The sequence below is a fragment of the Lates calcarifer genome, linkage group LG7_2 (genome assembly GCF_001640805.2).
Source record: "Lates calcarifer isolate ASB-BC8 linkage group LG7_2, TLL_Latcal_v3, whole genome shotgun sequence".
Taxonomy (NCBI): Eukaryota; Metazoa; Chordata; class Actinopteri; family Centropomidae; genus Lates; species Lates calcarifer.
This window is the reverse complement of record NC_066854.1, coordinates 6072041-6093131: the sequence shown is the minus strand read 5'-3', so window position 1 is coordinate 6093131 and position 21091 is coordinate 6072041. Positions and strand designations below refer to the sequence as shown.

At 40.6% G+C, this 21091-nt stretch overlaps 1 protein-coding gene across 3 annotated transcripts in view; it reads right to left on the bottom strand.

The window, feature by feature from the left end:
• ptgfrnb (prostaglandin F2 receptor inhibitor b) overlaps window positions 1–21091 on the bottom strand; it is a 63400-nt gene that overhangs the window by 38947 nt on the left and 3362 nt on the right. Inside the window, exons 1-5 of one of the 3 annotated variants that reach the window (XM_018690563.2) lie at window positions 18685–19103; window positions 13800–13912; window positions 13160–13418; window positions 5512–5919; window positions 1993–2421 (exon numbers count right to left, since the gene is read on the bottom strand). In XM_018690563.2, coding sequence (XP_018546079.1) covers window positions 1993–2421; window positions 5512–5919; window positions 13160–13418; window positions 13800–13912; window positions 18685–18736 — 1261 coding nt within the window. In that variant the 5' untranslated portion in view covers window positions 18737–19103. Of the gene's footprint in view, window positions 1–1992; window positions 2422–5511; window positions 5920–13159; window positions 13419–13799; window positions 13913–18684; window positions 19104–21091 lie in introns of those variants that run through there. The other 2 variants (XM_051066111.1, XM_051066110.1) reach the window with 2 other exon arrangements.

The following is a 21091-nucleotide window of genomic DNA, read 5'->3' as shown; positions in this document are numbered from 1 at the left end:
GATCTTGAACTGTTGAGCACATTTGAGTTGTGGCTTTTACAGGGTCTAATATACAGGAGATTTACATAAATATGTTCAACAAGAGAACTGGCATCCCTGCTGTTTGTGGCACTGAGCTCATTGGTTCCAACTGAAGACATAAATCTTTAAAAGCAGGTGACAAATGTACAGTTGTTGTTTTTAAGCTCAGTAACTTCCTGTCTTTTTCACAAACATTAGTAAAATAGGTGTAAACAATGCATTTTTTGGGGACTATTTTCAGCAGCGGATTTATAGAATGGTGTGTGTGGAACTTACTCAAAATAATACTATAATGGCCTCCACTGGATCAGCTCACTGCTGGTTTTGGTCTTTTCATGGGCTCTACTGTCAACATGCCTCCTAACTTTCATCATTCTGTTTGTTTAAGAGGAAACAGGAAACTAATTGCATCTCCAACACATCATCTTGCAAGCCAACTGCCTCACCAGAAAAAAATGCATCCTGATGTAAAATCCAAAGACGCAGTAAATAACAGATGGAAATAGAGAAGAGGAAGACTGACAGACAGAGAGACCACCCACTAGGCCGGTAATTGATTGCTGTGTCGACTGTGTTTGACACCACTGCTCTTTAGAGGCAGGATCAGAGCATCGCACACATACACACACACACGCTCACTAACAGCGTACCCAGAGGTAGCAGAGTGCAGGACAGGCATGACTAATCAATCGTCCTCGCAGCAGGAGTCGACAGGCTGACTAGAGGATTAAAGAATTTCCCCTTGAGACTCCAGATTCATCTGTGGCACCGCAGCATTGATACACATCCACTACTCATGAAATCATACAGCAACAACATGCACAGTACTTTAATACCACAGTGCATTTAGCATTATTTTGTTTGTACTGGGCATCAGGACTGTCCCTGAACGCATCCATGTCTCTGATACTGCAAATGCTGGTAAAAAATGCAAGAACACTCTAATGTCAAAAAAAGGTAAACAACACTACAAGTTCTCAACGTCTCCTCAGAACTATAGTGCCAGCCAATACAGACAAAATATTGTTTTTTGCTCTTTTCACTCAACAAAAACGAGATTTTAACAGCAATGGGACAACACTTAAGCAATGCAATATAAAAACTCCACATGATGTGTAGTTTCATATCAGGATGACATTCCCCAGCTGCACCCACAGCAGAAAAAAGACATTGTTTTGTGCCCTTTTGTGCCCTAGAGCAATTGTGCTGCAGAGCAACCCTGATGCTGCGGCTGACAATGTTAAATGCAGACAGTGACTGCCAGTCTTCACAATGATGTTTTGTTCACAGTAATTTACAGAACATGGAAGTTTATTCTCATGGAAAAACTAATTACCTCAAGAGTTTGAGTTGATAAAACTCTCCTGAATGTCTCTTACTTAGAAGGTGAAAATATCATAATTCTGTCTTAGAATCTCATCATTCAGCTTAGTGCTATAAATAACTGATTAATAACTGATTAGCTGATCAACAGAAAATGAATCACAACAATTTTGATACTCGAGTAATAATTTTTTAGGAGAAAAATCGCTTTTGCTGGTTCTAGCTTCTCAAATGTGAAGATTTGCTCCGTTTTTCTACATTACATAATTGTAAATTGAATATCTTTGAGTTTTTAAACTTTGGTTGGAAAAAGTGAGCAATTTGATGGCATTACACTGTGCTCTAGGGGATTGTTAAAGGTGATTTTTCTTATTTGTGATTTCACGTACTAAACAGCATCCATTAATCAATAAAAACAGATGATAAAAATAAACACTTTGCCTCAGAAGTATGACTAAGTCCTGATTTAAAGGTCAAAGTCAAATTGATGAGATTTTAAGTCAGGATTTCTGAAAAGAAAGTTATATTTTGATATTTCATCATTTTGATAAGGTCATACTTATTTAATGCTTTTTTAAAAATCTAATCCTCTGATTAACTGATATTAACCTGATAATGATAAAAAAAACATGATGTTGTTTCACTCACTGATCTGTGCGACTTTAATCGACACAGGGCTGGACTTCTTCTCGGCCGCCATGTGCCACCTCCCTCCTCCTCCCGTGCTCTTCCCTCCCTTGTCGATGAAGGCTCGGACGCGGCAGGTGTACTCTCCTCCATCCTCCGAGCTCACCCCCCTCACCCCCAGCCTGTACTCCCCGGCCCCCATCCGCTCCAGGCTCGCATCCCCTCGCTTCCCCTGCGCGCCGCCCGCCGACGTGTTCGAGATCACCACCCCGCTGCGCTCCATGGTGACGATGTCGCGGTCGCCGGCCAGCCAGGTCACTTCCAGGGCGAGGGCCTGCAGGTTGTCGGCGGTGACGGAGCAGAGGAGGGTCAGCGTGTCGCCGGGGGAGAGGACCTGAGACGTGGAGGAGGGAGAGGAGGAGGGTGCGGCCTTCACACTGAGGGACTGACCTGGAGAGAACAGAGACAGAGACAGCATCAGTTCCTCCATACTTATGTGTACAGACAACTGAACTAACAAGATGAAGGTTTAACAAATAGTGTTTTGGTTGTAGAATATAAAATAAGTTATTTGGTTGCTTTAAAACTACAGGAAACCATTGGATGTTTCTGCTCGGTTTTCACTTCCTTTATTCACAGTCACCACGCGTCAGGGTGGATTGAATAAAATCTTAGTCACAATCTTTGTCAGACTGTGATAGTTATTTTGAGGCAGATAGTACAATGAATGTCTTGTGAATTGCAGAGAAAAAAAGAGGCAAGCAGAGACATGCCATCAACTCAAACCATCCATCGGCACCACTCTCCAAATGTACCTTTGATTAATCAACAGAAAATTAAACTGGAACTGTTAGAGTTAGTGAATAATCAGCCATTCTTTGAGTCATAGAATTATTTGTAGGTTTTCTTAGTCTTCTCTTATATTACACTGATTATAACAAAACAAAACATCAGCTTTGGGCTGTGTTGTGATGGGCATTTTCTGATATAATCAGACATTTAATGGATGGTTAATCAGCTACTTGAATTAATTTATACCGAAAATAACCTTTAGTAGCAGGACTATGTGTATCTGACCCTTAACATTCTGCCTTATGTTGTTTTTGGTCGTCAAAGCTCTGAATCAACTGTCTGTGACTCAGATTTACAGTGCGCAGAAACACCGCTTTTGACTGACGCCCAAGATTTCACAATGTTCTGCTCACAAATTCCAACTTTTGCACCTTTGCACTGTTTTTCACACAGTGTAAATGGGCCTTTGCACACTGCATGTTGCAGTTTTTGATGGCTTATATGTGGTATATACCAGTTTGTGTGTACAGTAGTTAAATAATTACCCAAAAATGTGATCCAATCTTGAGTTAATGAAACAAACCACACACCTCTAGAGCTACTGTTTTGGCAACTGTTTTGATAGTTGATAGATTGAAGTGCCAGCATCTGATGATTCTACCTGTTTAAAGGTGAATATTTGCTGCTTTTACAGTAAATGAACCACATTTGGATTTTAGACTGATGGTCAGACAAAACAAGACACTTGAAGACGTCGCCTTGGGCTGTAGGAAACTATAATTTGTCAATTTCCTGGTGTTTATTAAACCAAATGATAAACCCACTCATCTACAAAATTGCTGATTAATTAATAAGGAAAATAATCATTATGTGAACACTAGTCGAATATATATACTGAATATAAAGGTTGTCTTAACCATTGAAGAGGTGGAGAAGGAAGCAGGTGACAGAAATGTTTAGACAGAAAACCATTAGTGCCAATGTTACATTAAACTGGATGAGATTCAGCACACAATCTTAAAAGAGTGTAAATAGTCATCCATAAATGTCAGAGGTTTAGAGGAGAGCTTTCTGTCAGCAGCAATGCTTGAGGAGAACTTTATAATCCTCTCACAGAAAAGCAGTCCAGCAAATTAAAAATAGTTGTCAGTCTTTTCTGTGTATCTTCAAACCAACAGTTGGATCAGGGGTCTGGATACGGTCTCCACTAACAACCTAGACTGCAGTATGTGGGGAAGAGTCTCTGTATGGTGTCTGGAAAAGGACAAAAGAGACAAAGCCCATTCTGTTTGACTTATCTCATCCTCTTTACTCAAGTCAGCAAGTCAATATGAACTGACTGGGACACAATGGACCTGAGACCGAGCCCTGTGTGTGTGTGTGCTGCTCATCTCTGGTTTCATTACAAACCGCTGGGTGTTTTCCAACACTTAAGAGGATATAGAGGTAACCCAGAAAGATATAAGATATGGTGTCCACAGCAACCACAATGAATGAGTGTGTGTGAGAGAGAGAGAGAGAGAGTGTGTGTGTAGGGGCCTCTCTAAGGACAGAACGAGACAGAAAGACAGACAGTGAGGGTCACGAGTCTCCTGGGACAGAGAGGCAGAGAGAAGAAAAAAGTCCACACAGAGGAGAGGATGCCATTAAACTAAAGACAGCCTCACAACAGAGAGGGAGAACTCTCCCACGTCGCTCCCTCTCTTCTCATCCTTCATTTTCTCCCAATATCCAGCACAGAAAACTGCAAACACATCCAGTGTGGTAAGCTCCTTTATCAAGAAGCAGGAGTGAGATTTGAAGATTATTTTTTCGCTCCCTGCAGGAAGATTATCTACAAATTCAACTCTTACTACTATTACAAGTGCAGCCGTAATTACTGCTAAGGATGTGCAGGGAAACTCCTAAAAACAAGAACTTATTGCAGCGTTGCACAAGTTCAAGAGCAGGTTGTGCTTTTGAGCTCATAACGAGTCATCTCTGAGACTCCTAACTAAATCCTGAGCCCAAGGGTGTCCTGTCAAGATTGAAATTCCCAATCAGGTCACAGAATCTAATGGGTCACAGAATATTGTGTAACACCGGCTCATTTGCAAGTGCTGGAGCATGAGCCTCTGGGAGGTGGGGTGCCACGAATCCACAAAATACTTCACCCTTCATTAACTGAGGTACAAGACTTGATTTTGGCATTGATTCAGAATCACAGAGAATAAAAAGGCGGTTTCCTATCATGTAAGTGATTTTTTTTGCATGTGAGTTATTGTTTTTTTCAACTCACAGAGCTGTGAGTCACTGTGCAGTCTCCTACAACTACTGTAAGCTGCTTACAATAAACGGTGACTTCGTAAGGATGTCAAATGATGAGAAGAAATCTAATAATATTCTGCTGCTTCGCCCACACCTGCCTGCATGTTCAATCTCCAGTGTAAACACTGCAGCGATCAGCTTTAATGAACTGCAAGTCTTCAATTCTGCTTTGCAAGTAAAGTCTTAAAGCTCATGATTATGTGGTTTTTCAGTGATGAGTAGGAAACCACAGTTTGAGTGACCAGTTCCACCTGAAGCGAACATGAATGTCTGAAACTAATTTTATGGCAATCAATTTGATATTTGTTGAGATGTTGATGTTAAGACCTTGGCATTTCTTGAGTATGTTGCTAATAAAAATAAATTGAAATAAAGTATCTGAACAAAAACAAAATATGAATGTTTCATATGTGCAACCAGAGCAGGATTTCTTTTTCTTACCTGCAGGAATAACTCTAACAGTTCCCATTTCTTTCGCATTCTCCACGATTTTTATCCATTTGCCTCCATTTTCATGTGTCCACTCTGTTCCATTGCATTCATAAGTCCCGCCATCAGACGTCATCACTCTGGATATCACCAGTTCAAACAGTCCATTCTTCCCGGGGACCAATCGGATGCCTCCGTCAGCATAGCGCCGGGCAAACTTGGCCCCCGTGAAGACATCTCCTTGAGGACCAAATGTCAAAATTTCCTCCGACGTTGCTCCGTTCTTCAGCGACCAGGTGACGGACAGGTAGGTGGGGTGTGTGAGTACCCGCGTGACGTTGCAGGAAAGCGTGAGGTCACTTCCCTCTGGGATCTCTTGGGGTGGGGTCTGTGGGATGACGCGGAGGGTGTTGGGAATAACTGACAGAAAGAGAGATGAAGCAAAAATTTTAGGGACACATCAGCAACAGTGGAGAAGATGAATACAACTGAATACAAATGTCAAAGTTAAGAAACTGCAAGCTCTCAACACACACACACACACACACACAGCTGAAAATTGCCTCAGAAGTTGCTGTTAACTCTTCCTGCAGCTGCTTCATGGTAAACTGCAGAAAGTGTGGAGTGACAGTTGTGGCGACTTTAGCACGTTAGTTAAGTTTTAATTGAGGACATTTTCTCAGGAGCTGTGGATACATTTTGGAGTTTAGTTCACATCAAACAGTTTATTGGTGTTATTTTTTTAATTTTACCCTAACACTGTAGCTAAACAGTTTTTTCTTGTTGAGTACTTGTGCACAGTCTGGTCGATAATCAGCAGTATATTTGCATTTTCTCCTCATTTTTCTTCACTGTCTATTCCTGGAGGCATATTCTGAGCTGTGTGCAAGAAGAACTTGTTTTCTGCAGTGATCATTTTAAACCAATTTCCACTTAAAAACTGTTTATTTTTCAGAGGTGAAAAAACAAAAGCAGTGACATAACAACATAATCAAGGTAAGCTATGCCTTTTCCTGTGCTGTGCTGCTTTCTCCACCCCCCCACCCTTAGTACTTTGATGTTGAGCAGAGGAGCAAACTTTGTATACATATAGGAAATGAATGAGCCTGAGAGGCATGTCTGATTAAAAACAGACATGTTAAAATGGAAGTTCATGCAAAAATAACATCAAAGGAGGTTTAAGGGGGGAAAAGTGACACAATTTCACCCAAACTAAAGAATTAAGAGTCAAGATTCAACCATTAAATGCAGGTATTCATTGTGTTGAATGACAGAATCATAAATAATGATGACGTCTCACATCAGAACCTCATTATGCTACATTCAGGTTAACTAGAGACACCTACAGATTAAGACTTTGGACTTTAAGCTTAAGGCTCAGATTAGTTTAAGGTTGGGATTCTCGTAAGTCAACAAAATGTCTTACGCAATGTGGCTCTTGTGTCAAGGTCACTGACTGAAGGAGAGCTAAAAGAACAAACAGCCTGCTTCAGACAAAGCTGTAAATTTGCGATTGAGTGTGTGTTTATTTATGAAACACACCCAGAGGAGTGTGCATAAAGGTTAATGACCTGCCTGCTCAGGTAACACACTAACACATTTACCTCCAGTCGTTCACTGCAGGCTTGTTTTGCTCTGATAACGAAAAAGTTCCTGGCTGATTTTGACTTTCAGGCTGTTAAATGTCTTGTTTCTTTTCTTGTTATGACTCATAAAGCAGGCTGAGAAATGTCGCTCTGTGAGAGGGAATTAAAAAATTGGGGACCTTATCACCGCTGGAGACCCTGCGCACGACTTTGCTTCTAAACTCTTCCACAACAACAGCTATAAAAAATAAGTTTTACCTCTGCTTTTCACAACAGGGAAAGTAAAGGAAAAGACATTAGATGCTCTGATGAATGGCATGTCTGCAGTGAAGACGTGGGGGGTTAATAATGAAACTAGGTGGCAGGCTCAGTAGTTTTGTCGGATGACTGCTGAACACAAATTACAGGCTCAGTTTTATCATTATCACAGACTTGTTTTGATCCTTTTCATATGAAAACACAAAATACCACTGAAAAAAAGAAAAGGAAATCACTAATATGAGCCAGGTTTGCCCACATATGTGAATTCAGGTATGCTATTTAATAAATAGTCTATTCACAAACACAAATTTAACACTTTAAAGTGATAGCGGCTGTAAAGCTTCATGCCAAAATGCTTTACATAAAAAGGTGAATAATCCTCATTGGAAGCTAATTCTCGTCATGTTAAAAATGAATCCAAGAAGCGACAGATGGCCGGGAATGATGAGTATGTAGCTGTGCATTATGGGAATTACATTCATGCCACATTCACATCCTCTGGGAAAGATCAATTTTTTATGCATTCAGTAAGAAAAAAGTGCTAATTTCAGCTTTAAGTGGGAAATAAAATGTAAAAATTAGCCGATGAGGGCGTTTATGTGTAGGCCTATTTACAGTAAGCATCCAGGGACTGGAATGTGTGAACACACCAGGTCAGATTTGGCAGGAAATCTGCTGAAAGGTGTCAGGAAAGAACACCTGATTAATCCCAATTTCATCCATGTTCAGTAAGATTTATCTTTTTTTCCTTCTACCCTATTTATTCATCAACTGAACCAGCAGTTGACCTGGTTGACCTAAAGCAGCAGTTCCAGTCCACTCCCAGCTGAAATCACCTCGACCTCACTGCAGGGTCAAGGAGCCCAAAACTGAGGAATACTTTAAAACGCTCTGACCTAGAATATGGAAAGAAGCAGCTCCGGGCTGTGGCTAAGGAGAGGTAAAGTGAGAGGAGAGGAACAGGTTTGTGGTACAGCGAGCAAACGCTGCTATCGCTTTGCCAAACAAAGTTAAAGTCAGCTCACTTTGGACAAGGTAATGCTACTGTAGCTGCAGGAACAACTGAAAACACAAAGGTTTACCTCAATCTTTATTACTAGCTGAATATAAAAAAGCACTACTGTGAATCAAGTTCATATGTAACTGTGATTTGCCTAAGAACATATCCAGCCCCCTCTCCCCAAGACAAAACCTCTACACGACTCACATGAGTGCCATATTTATCTTTAAATGCTGCAAACTTTGGATAAAGGTGAGTCTGGTGTTCTTATAACAGCACCAGGGTCAGTGAGTTATTTCTAAACTTTAGCTTTGCCCTGTGTTTTTTTTTTTTTTACATTTCTTTACATTTTGCATCATGAAAAGTGGATTATTAGAGTGACACTGAAGAAGAAGTCAAAACGTCATGACTGGAAGCCTAATGTTATAAGCCGTGTTTTTTAAACAGGTTTATCCTCGATTTATATGAGACATACTGCTGTAAGTCACACTGACTCCAGGAGTGTGTGTATGATGTGTGTGACTTATGACTTTAAGAAGAAGGTGAACGTTGGGTTTAGAGGCTTATGTGACTTTCATAGGAATCCCTGACGAACATATATATATATATATATATATATATATATAGTGTGGATATGAGCAGGTCAGTACTGGACACCAATAAGACTTGCAGTTGAAGTGAGAGCCTACAGTGCTGCTGCAGTGATGTGAGTGTCTGTGTCAGATAACAAAGGCAGGACGAATAATCTGCGTTTTGCTCTATCAATTAAAATTAGCCTGAAAGGAGTTTTCAAACCCTCAGCGACCTCTACTTCTACTTGATTCTTACATAACCAAACAGCCTCAGTGGGGCGATGGAAGCGTGTGTGTGTGTGTGCTGATGAACGAGGTGCACAAGTCTCGACTGGTACAGACCCTCCAGCCGCAAATCTAACTCATCATCTCCGCTAACGACTGACTGTCTTGCACACACACAAACACTCCCTGCTACATTACACTACAAAATACACTGCTCCGTAATACATATGCTCTACATATACATGACAGAATCGCTTTCACACATAAACAGAGCTGCCTAGTTAATTCAGGTCTAAATTTAACAAGGTGTCTGGGGAGCCGTGCTGGGAAGCAGAGAGCAGCTGAACATGATGGTGCCATTATGAAGCTAACTAACCTGCTGTCAGACAATCCCTCTTTGTGACTTCATCTCTCAAATTTGAGGTTTCATGGTATGAAATGCTCCCGGACAAAAAAAAAAAGACTTGTCATGCTTAAACATCCTGTGTGTTTGGGACAGTGGATTTAAACCAGCGCCAGTCGCCAAAATATGTGTTTAATTACTAACTGGATAATTATGAGGGAGAAACCCAATTAAATTCAAAAGGAAATGCTGAGCATGGGGTTCTCTCTCTTTGCTTCTGTTTCTTTGTCAGAAAATAGTCCAAATTAAAACTGTACACAGCCAGAACTGTAGACGATCTGAGTCACTAGAAAATTGTTTGTGGACTGATTTCCACCATCTATATGTCTGTGAATAAAACAGCAGGGCTACATATGCCTGGAGGTTAGTGGGAAAACATGTTTTTCTTTGGGTGGAGTGACCCTTTAACAGAGCATGAGGAGTTTCCTTCTGCTTTCAGTGAAATCCCAGGTCAAACACCTGGAGGTGAAGGAAGACCCAACTATTACAACAGAAGTGTGGGATTTAATGAAGGCTGAGGATTTGAGATTAAATGTAGAAGTTTAGTTTATTACTGTTATTATATCAGACTTAAATACAGAAACCACAGACTTTTATGAACTTATTTAGGCTGTAATTTAAGACAACAATTCTTTGTTTTCAAGTTATTTAAAACCATTTTGCAGCAATAAGTAATTTACCTAAGCTAGTGCAGTAAAATATAGTTTCCTGTTGACAGCCTTACAGACAGTGGTGAAGCCTGGTACACAGTGTTATGGTTTGATCAGTGTGTTATACATGTCCACATTAACAAAGGGGTCTATTACAAGATACCTATTTTAGACCATATACTTTACCTACTGGTGTGGCTGTAAATATCAAGACTTTATCTCTATTTTGTATTGACAGTAACAATATACAGTGACAGGATTAAAATGGTCTGTTCATAAACGTGGATTAGGTCGAGGCTGGGTTCTTGTTTGAGATTAAAAACCACACCTTAAACTTGGACCCTCCTCTGCTAAAAGCATCAAGAGCACTATGCGGGCTGATTTGCAGACCAAAGCTAATAGCTTATACATATCTGTGAAGGTTAGATAAGCCAACCTTGTCCCCTAAAAATTAATCTTATACTGTGTGCCACTAATTTGCAAGAGGGAATTCCACCTGGATTAACATTTCCTGTCAACGTCACATGGAAACGTTCCCTCAAATATCTGCTTGTGGTGACTAAAACATGATTCACGGTTTCATGGTTTGTTTAGGCAACTCTCAGCACTTTGTTACGGGCAAGGAAAGATAATCGTCTGGTTAAATATTAAAAGTCAACACCGCCTTGAAGCTCCTTTACAGCTGCAACAATAAGTCGACTGAAAGAAAATTCTGTAACTAACCAAACATCTACTGGTTCCAGCTTTTTGAATGTCTCCAGAAGCTGTAATGACCGTTTTTCTTTTTTTTAAAAAACTACTTAATAAACAAACACAAAGTAATTAAATAAGAAAATAATTAGCAGACGATTTGATAATGAAAATAATTGTCTGTTGCCCTGAAGTTCCTAACATTAACCAAAGTGCTTTTATAGCCTGAACATGACCACATGTAGACAAGGCTGGAGGAGGAAGTGTCTGATTCTTTTCACATCAGCAGTGGGTTTATGTAGGGTGACTTACAGTATTATCATCTCCCTTCTTATCTGCCTTATAAATGGATGACTTGTCTGGACAGTTAAATTCTTGTAAAACAGGTTGTGTTTTTGGTTAATCCTGTTTTGTACGCAGATTGTTTAGTTATACCTCCTCCCTGCTGTGCTGGTCCTCAGCTGCTGCTCCCATTATGGAGCTGAATATGTCAGATTTAATGCCAAAAAGAGCAGTGGAATGCTAATTTGATGTTTAAAAGAACAGAAAATGAACATCTCCTGGGTTCTTTTTACAACAACACACTGAAGAGGTAACTATCTCCTGCTGTATCTGATTTGATGGCTCCATTTTTAGTACTAAGCTCTCACTACCGTGGTGTTTCTGTGCTGACCTTCCAGAAATCAGTAGTGAACGCCAAAATGGAGCCATTATTGTGCACTGGATGCTTACAACACAATGTAAAGGGTTTCATCAAACTGCCTTATGCTGCATCAGTTGGCAACAGCAAGCCTAACATTTGTTTACTGCCAGTGTTTCCACTTCTTTCCAAGATTAGTTAAAACATTTTGTAAAAAGCTGACGTCTGCATCTCTTTAATAGTTGGCAGAAAAGTAAAACACATAAACAGAAGTCGTCCTCCTCAGGCCTTTGGAGCAAAATGTTTCATTTTCCAACAAATAACTTTTCTGATGATGCTTAAAATTGTTTTAAGTTACCAGTGAACTCGAGGAGAGCTGCAACAATTAGACAATTAATCAATTAGTTCATTTAATCAGGAATTAATATGATTATTAAGTAATTTTCAAGCAAAAATATATATAAAACATTTACTGGTTCAAGCTTCTCAAATGTGATGATCTGATGCTTTTCTTTGTCATATCTGATTGAAAAACTGGACTGTTGGTTAAATAAAACAAGATATTTGGGAAATTACAGACAAAACAATTCACTGATTAATCGCAAAAATAATCACCATAACAAATCTATAATGTATATATTTGTTAGTTACCACTCTAAACCTTTCCACTGTGGAATTAAATACTTCATGTGTAGTCAGAGTATATGTTGTGCATTTATTCTCCATCTAAAGATTGATGCCAGAGCTCTGAGTGATGAGATGTGTTTTTCTGTGAGCTGAATGAAAGCCTGAGAAGTAAAGCACCAAGTGGTGACTGTGCTTCTCTTGGGTAAACTGAGAAAAAACTCAAGTCTCAACTGGCTGAAGTAAGTTGAGTCTAAAATATACAGCAGATTAGTATAAACACATCAACATTAGTTCACTAAAGCAAATAAACTGTGGGCATGTCTGTCAAATAATCAGCTTGATAAATTCACAGATTACAATGCAGATAACGACAGATGCTAAAGATGCTAACAGTGACAGAGTTTTTAAGGTGCTTTAAATCCTGCATCTCTCCTCCCACCAACGCTTCCACTCATTACAGACTGTACAATACTAGAGACCATGTGATTTAACATCTCTCCCTCTGGCCTGCTTTCATTATCTGCCATATGATGGTATTTATATTCTTCTCCCAACCTTTGTGTTTCACCATCCAAATCTGTGTCTCCCTGGCCCTCATTTGACACAAGCCAAGTTCTCCCACCTGACATCTGCTCCCCACCATGAGTGTGTGAGAGTGTGTTGATGTGTGCACAGGTTGTTGTGTGTCTATGTGAAAGCCAAGCTACAGTATATGCCAGTAATTGTCTAAAATGAGCGGGGGAGTGTGTGTGTGTGTGCAGGAGTGTATATGCATGGTCCATAGAGCATTAGTAAGTCATGGGGACGGCTGTTAAATGAACCAAAATAGCCAGCTAGCCTCATACACACACTCATACTGTAAAACACAGTTAACACAGCTAACGCAGGTAAGAAGACTTACATGCCATGATAAAAATATTAGTTAATTTATTATTTAAAAATGCAGTTTTTTGCATTTTTATCAAAGTGGAAAGCTATCACACACATACACACAACTCTCCCTTACCAGTGAGTTGGACCTGAGCCTCGTAGTTGCCACTGATGACGGAGTCGGTGCTCGGCGTTTGGCACCAGTAGAGCCCGGCGTCCAGCGGCTTCACCTCCGCTATCTTCAGCTCCACCTCGTTGTCTGCCAGCCTCACCACCGAGATGTCGCCAGACGCGACCCGCTTGCTGAGCGATGGGTGGGAGTAGCTGGTGTCGAAGGTGGAGATTATCTTTATCCTCGTCCCGCTCCCATCCCTGGACATCATCCACTCGAAATCCTGCAAGACGAGTGAGGACCAAAGACACAATACTCATGATATATTCATGGTCCCCAGATGATGAATCTCTCTGACCGCTTCCCCTAGTGCCACTATCAAGCCAAAATAAACATAATATCTAAATGAAATGACTTTAGAGAGAACATTAACACTCTCTAGGGGATTGAACACATTTCATTTTTAAATGAAGTTGGTTCCATTACAAAATAGAATAAAATCCCAGTCCCACAAAGACCATCCTGTTCCAGTAAATACTCACTAGAACACCAGATGTGTATCCATCCACAAATGAAAATAGTCCCCAGCAAATGCCCTGTTCAGGCCTGTCAGGCTAACACATTGTTGTTTAGTTTTTATGGGAGTTGCTATGATCAAAATTACCTGCTCACGAGGTCCCGAATATTCATTGACGTCACATCTGATGGAGACCGGCTGACCCTCCACCCGGATTAACGGACCAGGGGACACCGTCACCACTCGGGCCGAGCACCCACCTTGAGGGACAGAGAGAATATTAAAAAATTAGAGTCTTCATAAACTGGAGGGTGAAGGACGACGCTGACAAATCTGACACACACATGGACTATGTCAATCTCGGACACTACAGGTGATTGAACACAGTGTCCCTGTTTCAGCACGCAAGCAGAAACCAAGACACACACACACACATATATACACAGGGCTTGTTGTAACTTGACTGAGGTTGCACAGTATCGATAATGACGCAGATGCTGCTACAACCTGAACTGCATTCTGTGTGTGTATGTATTTCGGCAGGCGTGCATACACTCATGCCCACATCATTTTCTCTGGCAAGAACACCAACCCATGGTTATGGCAGTGCTCCAGCAGATTTCAAAGATTAACCCAAAAATCAAAACCAACAGCAGAGAGAGAGAGAGATTTATACATATAAGTGACTCTTTAATTTAGTTTTCATTGTTTATCAGATAACTGGTGCTATTTACTTAACACAGCAGGGACTGCTTGTATCAAATCAAACCATCTGGTTTACATTCCTCCTCAATCAAAGTGTTAGACTCTCCTGACATTCCAGCTGAGCGGAGCATGTAGCAACACAGCAGAGTCTCACTGAGCTCCATAGAGTCGGTCAGTTCGCTGACATTCTGATGAAAACTGGCTGCAGGCCTTCACACTCCAACTCTGACCCTGACGCCTGCGCTCAGCTAAAGGTAAAGTGGAGATGCTACATGCTGCTGGGTTTGTATGTAACAAGAATATTAATAAACTACTCTTGAACACAATCTGTTTCTTGGCAGGATTTCCAATACAGTGTTCACTGTAGAGAAGAGTAGAGTAAGGTATCGACCTCCAGTATTTTTTTTTTCTGTATGAACTGAAATGTTTGTGTAGAACTGAAGAGAAGTGAAAACTGTCAAGGATTAAACATCGGCATTAAATACCAGCTAAGATTCTGATTTAAATCATAATAACTATGGTTTATTATAACTTGGGTTTTATCTTAATAGCTCTAGTCATAGGAAAAAAGGTGCGTTTACAATGTTCAAAGTTAGGTATCGAAGTAAGCATTGGTTTGGTGTTGTTTTATTATTTAAATATTGCACAGCAATATTGCACATATATTTTTTTATCTGACAGACTATAATGGAAATGGATGGAACACACCCTCCTTCCATGTTTAACACAGTGAGGCTGTACACTGAACCAGTGAGGTGAACTGTTTCACCACTACTCATTACTACGACTGATGTGAAACCTCAGTACATTTTGAGAACTGATCTGTGTCTGTATAAGTATCAGAAACTAGTACAAAAAGTTGGCAGCAAAAGCTTGGTCCTTGGATTGAATGTGACCCAATTTAAGTAGTAATTCTCTCAATTTCATGCAGCATTTTAATTAGAAGAAAGTCGTGTTTAGTTAAAACACAAAACTGAAAACTGATGCATTTGAGGAGTTTCTGGTGTAAAACCTACACTTCTTCCTCAGACCTCTGGTTAGAGAAAAAGTGCTTTATAAACAAGTCCTGTGCTTGTATGGTCCATCAATGTGAGTCCATCAATACTTGAGTTTTTGGCAGGTGGCCTGGTGTTGTGTGTGAGAGCCTGCTGAGTGTGAGCTTTTTCTGCTTTAGTAAGTATCAAGTCACAATGAAATAAGCACCCCATAAAACCTACTGTACGTTTCCGTCTCTGTTTACTATCTCTGTCAGGAGTGGTCTATGGTTTAATTCATCTTTCACATCACATCAGATGAACCACAGATGCACTGCTGACATGTTGGTCTCTGGGGAGTCTGACAGCTACAATGTAATCGAAAGAGTGAACAAGAATGAATCATGAAACACTTGCGAGTTATGACATCAAACAACCATAAAACTTCAAATTGTATGACGAGGTTGTTGCCACACCTAAAGCTAATATTAGACAAGAGCAGGAACAGCAACTTAATTTTCAATATACTGTGTGTTTAATGCAAATTATTATGCCACTTATGCTGAGAAAAACTGTCACTTCCTCTCTGCGTTATAGCCAGCCCTTAGCTTTGCATTTAAAAGTACAATAAGATTTTTGCTGTGCCACATCAAAACCTGACTGTAATATGCAGTAAACCATTATGGGTGTGTGTATGTAGGCAATAGGGGCCATTCATCACTATAAATGAGAGGCTCAAAGTTGCTTGGCCAGGTGCTGAAATGTACAGTTTTCAAACTCAATTTCCAGCCTGCCTGCCTAACCTGCCTGTCTGTCTGTCTGTCTCTCCTGGAACAAATACTGCACAGCCAGTGGAGCCTGAAGACACTCAGAGACTGTGATCATCAGCTGAAGAGTCTGTAAAAACTCACAGCACTGTGGCATGGGCAGGCATGTCCAGGAGAGGGATTAGCAGCTGGGGGCACCGGTCATGAGGCCGGTCTGTTAGGCATGGCAGCTGCCATTTGTTTGTCTTATTTGTCCAGATTTGCAGCAATTAAACTAGATCCAGGCTTTACATTTATGCATGATCCCTGGTTCAACCAGTCAGGTCTGGGAGTTTTTGTCATTTATGGATAGACTGCTACTGGATTATTTAAGCATCATACATTATCTACCTTTGTTTGGACTGTACTAACACATTTAAAAAGTTAATGCTGGGCGTCAGATATACATTTGAAAGTCAGAATTTATATTATTAGTCCTCAAGCAAAACAGACCTGTGCAAAGACTTAGTAATCTCCACAGTTAACCATTTCTCTAATGATAAACCAGTTTACCTGCAAAAAATCAGTCAGCTTCTAATTGCTGGGGCACAAGCGTGCATTGTGAATATTGTGTGTTGAATGTTTTCAGTGTCTAAGATCAGCACAGGGGAATAAAAGGCACAGACGTCTGAGCTATTAATGTTAATATGTGCAATAGTCTTTTAAACCTTTCACCATTAAGGTACACCGAAGTCACAAGGTGTCCTTAAAGTTGCCTTGCAAAAACAAAAATATAAATACATTACCAGTAAAGGGATTATACAAGCTAATACATACTGACATAGATATGGGAAATATGGTCTGAAAAAGCCAGTTCTAACCAATATAGACAAAAATAAACAGACATGTCTGTGGTACACTATAATGAAAATATCAAGGCAGCTGTCATGCTTCATTGACAAATCATGGTACAAGAGGAAATGCAGATGCTCTATGGGTTATTACAGGAAAGGAAAGGGAAGTCTGGTGGTTGCATTAAAGGAGAAGATGAGGTCTAACCCAGAGACTCAAACGTCTGCAGCACGTTTCATACCAAAGCTGCAACTCAAAACAGCACCAGTGTCTGCACCTGAGGTCACAGAGCAGACTGAGGTCTCTGCATGCTGTCAGAAATGTGTATCGCAGTCAGCGTTGGGGGAGTTTGATTTTATCTGAAGCATGACAAGTTGACCAGAATCCATGTTAGGGGGAAGTAATTTGTATACCAGGAACACTTTCGCTTCTGCTGCGCCAGAATACACACACACACACACACACACACACACCTACAGCAACACACACCACAGGAGAGCTGGCGACATTTGATCATCTTACACTGCACTAATTTAAGCCAAGCTCTCCCTCTCTCCCTCTCTAACTCTCACTCAAACACACAGGAGAGGCCCTAAGACATTCACTGTTATGCTCACAAACACATGGCAGCTTCAGCACTGGTTGAGCTCTGTTTAACCTTGCTTGGCCCTGAGGTAGAAATAAGGCCGGTGAACAAGCCCTGGTTTGTCTCTGTGGTAAAACCCAGGCTAATGACTAAGCACTTGGCCTGGCCCTTTGGTTCAAACCAGCGTGATAATTAGTCAGACTGGATTGACTCAGGTATATCGACACATAGCGAATAATAACCCTGATCATGACTGCCAGCCTGGTTTGGCTTTTCATGGGACCTTGTCAGAGCTGCTCACCTCATGCTGTTTGACTGGTCTTAATGGAAGTACAGTCTCCCCGGGAGGTAGAGCAGGACTGAGACTGATGGGTGGCAACACATCAAGCTTGGACTATTTTCTCCCCTTTCCTCTCACACTGTCATTTTTCTAAAAAGACAGTCGTGTTCCATTTTACTTAGATGGGAGGCAGGGTGTTTTTCCCTAATTAAAATCTCTACCTTCCTGCTGTAGTGGTACTTTAATTAACCTTAAGGTATGTGATTAATTTGTCAGCCATTGAAATGACATCACTACATTAGCTAAACACAACTGTACAGTCGTGTCTACACAGTTGATCTAAGAGGAAAATAGGTGCAGCTCGCCCTCTTAGGGAGAGACTTACGTGCCGAACTCCATTTGACGACATGCCGTTTTTGCATTTTTCGCTTGCCCTCACATGTAGACACCTCTGACAGCAAAATAAGTTAAATTATTTCGATGGTTTGGATTAACTCTATAATTCGGCATGATGCAACACACTAAGTGACACTTCTTTTCCACTTAAAATTAAACTTTTCGAATCTGTTCACTGTTGCAGTGCCGGACTTCTTCCATCAATATATGCAGCGAATAGTAGCAGCTACCAGTTGAAAAAGTTTAAAATGGATTGAAATTAAGTGCTGTTTGATGAACTAGACATACGCCGATCAGGCTGAGGGATGTTACGAATAGAGAAAATGTTTTAAGTGATCTTTTAAGAGGCGTGTAGGTAATGCCGAAAAGCAGGTAAACATTTAATTGATATATTTCTAAACGGAGTTTGGCATCGGGCTCTCCTGACTGAGGAACGTCGGTACGTACGTGAGTTAATTAGCTATCAACAGTCAAGCAAAGAAACGTTTCTTACCAAGCATTAAAAGCCAAACGACGAGTGTGAGGAGACAGTTATCCATTTTCATCCTTCTCTTCTTTCACTCGTATCCTTCCCCCCCTTAATTTCCTCTCGTCTCCTTTGTCCTATGTGTGGGGTAAGACCAGTCCTCTCCCGCCGCTGTCGGGCAATCCAATAAAAGTCTCAGATGTGTTGCAGTCAGTCCGCACCGCACACCGGGCGGAGCCGCAAAGCAAAACGGATGCACACCTTTGGTTCTTAATCCAGCGAAAGGGAGTCCGATTCCCGACGGGAGCGTTTACATGGTCTACACACTGACATTGAACCGGTTTAATGTGTGCATGGGAATGGGGGCGAGACAGATAGAGAGGGAGAGAGGGGCTGATAGGGAAGAGGGAGAGAGAGAGGGAGAGAGAGTGGCCGGAAGTTAGGTGACGGTCTGGAGGAGGAGTGGAGGGAAAGGAGGTCCCAGGTGGAGAGAGAGAGATTCCCATATCAATCTAGCTCTAACGTGCGGTTTATGGTGCAGATATTAGTCTTTATTACATGTCAGATGTTACAGTCAGTGTGCACCACCTCTGCTTTGATGGATTCTTTTTTTATAGAGTTTATTGTCGATATATTCCTGTGGTTTAACACCAAAATACACCTGAATATCTCACTGTTTGAGAACACAAAAATAAAACGTGCATAAACACTGTACGGTTATGCTGCGTTCACAACATATCAAAGTTATTGTAATTACAAGTTTCCCACTTGTAATTATTGTTTTTGCACTTAAGTTGTTGTTTGGATCAAACAAATGAGACATTCTGAGATCATTAGTGAGCTTTTTAAGTGTTGGTACACTTTTTTTTTTAATCACCCACAGACTTAATCAGGCTGTTACCACTTGTTTTCAGTCTTAGTGCTAAAGTTATCTGGCTGCTAGCTCCAGCTGCATTCACAACACATCCACACACTACTTTTCAGTACTTTACCATGCATTGATCTGAAACACTGGTTTGCAGTAAAATATGATTTCAAATTGAATCAGCGTAGACAGTCCTATATAAGCTATTAACCTGTAAACAAATGTATTTTTTCTGTCTTACATTTTGAATCTCCTGGTGCTTTTTCCACCCTCTCCGTTTGGAGCTGTTCTCCATTATTGGGACAAATGATAAATAAATTTCACCTCCCATGTATCCCAAATTTTCAGGTTTATTTTCCCTGCAGGTTGACACATTCCTGTTGTCAGCTGCTGTCCTGTAGCCAGACACACACTGTGTATTTACACAGACCGACTGGGCAAGGGCAAAGTTCAGCACTCAGTCAGTCTCTGCAGGAGCAGGGGGAGGTTTAGAGGAGGTGAGAAGTTTGAGTTTGTAACCTCAGGGTCAAAGGTTAAAACTTCACGGGTCGTCCGCTGAGATACATTTGACTATTCTATTTTTAAAACACCTGTGTGTCAGTGAGGAATCAAGCTTGTGTGTGCTACTGCCTGCTACTGTATGTGGTCTCAACATGGTAGCATCTGTTGTCACACAGCATCTGTTCAAACTAACACACACACACACACACAGAAAGGACACAGTCTTATCTTACTGCCCTTCTCCTCTATCAGTCATTAACCAGGTCGTGGACTCTTGGCTCTGGATCTGGTTTTAATGGACTAACAGCCTTTTATTCCAAACCAGTCACTGCCAGCCACCGTGGAATATAATGCATTTTAGATGATAAAGTGCTAAACCCGAAATCTCTTTTCCACTTCAGACTTGTTTACAGTAGGAAAGCTGCATGTAAACAATAATGTGACAATGTAATGGGTCAGAAAACTATAAAACAAACACTTAAAGACTAAATCTGCCAGCAAGACAAAAACCCTGTTTTTGTAATCCTGAACTTGAATTTTTGAAGTTGTGGCATCAGAAGCAACAACTGTTTTAAAATAATTCAATGAAACTATTCCCTCTCAATTTCATAGGTATGTTTTTTTTTTAACATAACATTAAAAGTCGGGTTAGACTAGCAATTTTAGTCAGAGGATAATCAGATAAAGATTTGAATGACATAGAACAGATTCAAATGCATTACAAGTAAAAGCAGTGCTTGAAGAGGTAGTAGCATACTTTAGGCAGCAGTAGTAGTAACAGTGTGTTTCAGGGCAAAAACACTCACTAATCTATCTCTAATTGATTTAAAATTTTTGGTCAATGCTGTAAAATTCAGTGGTACAGAATTCTAAGAAACAAGAAACAAGAAACTGTCTGTAATCTGGTTTATTTTTGGACTGACCTGAATTTAAAATCACACTAAATGTAATTGAGTTTGCCCTGCTATTACACCTCTTTTAACTGACAGCATACTGTACTGGCACAGTGTAGAAAACATGGAAGTACAGCGCCATCTTCTGGCCTCAAAACTACACTGAGGATGATGT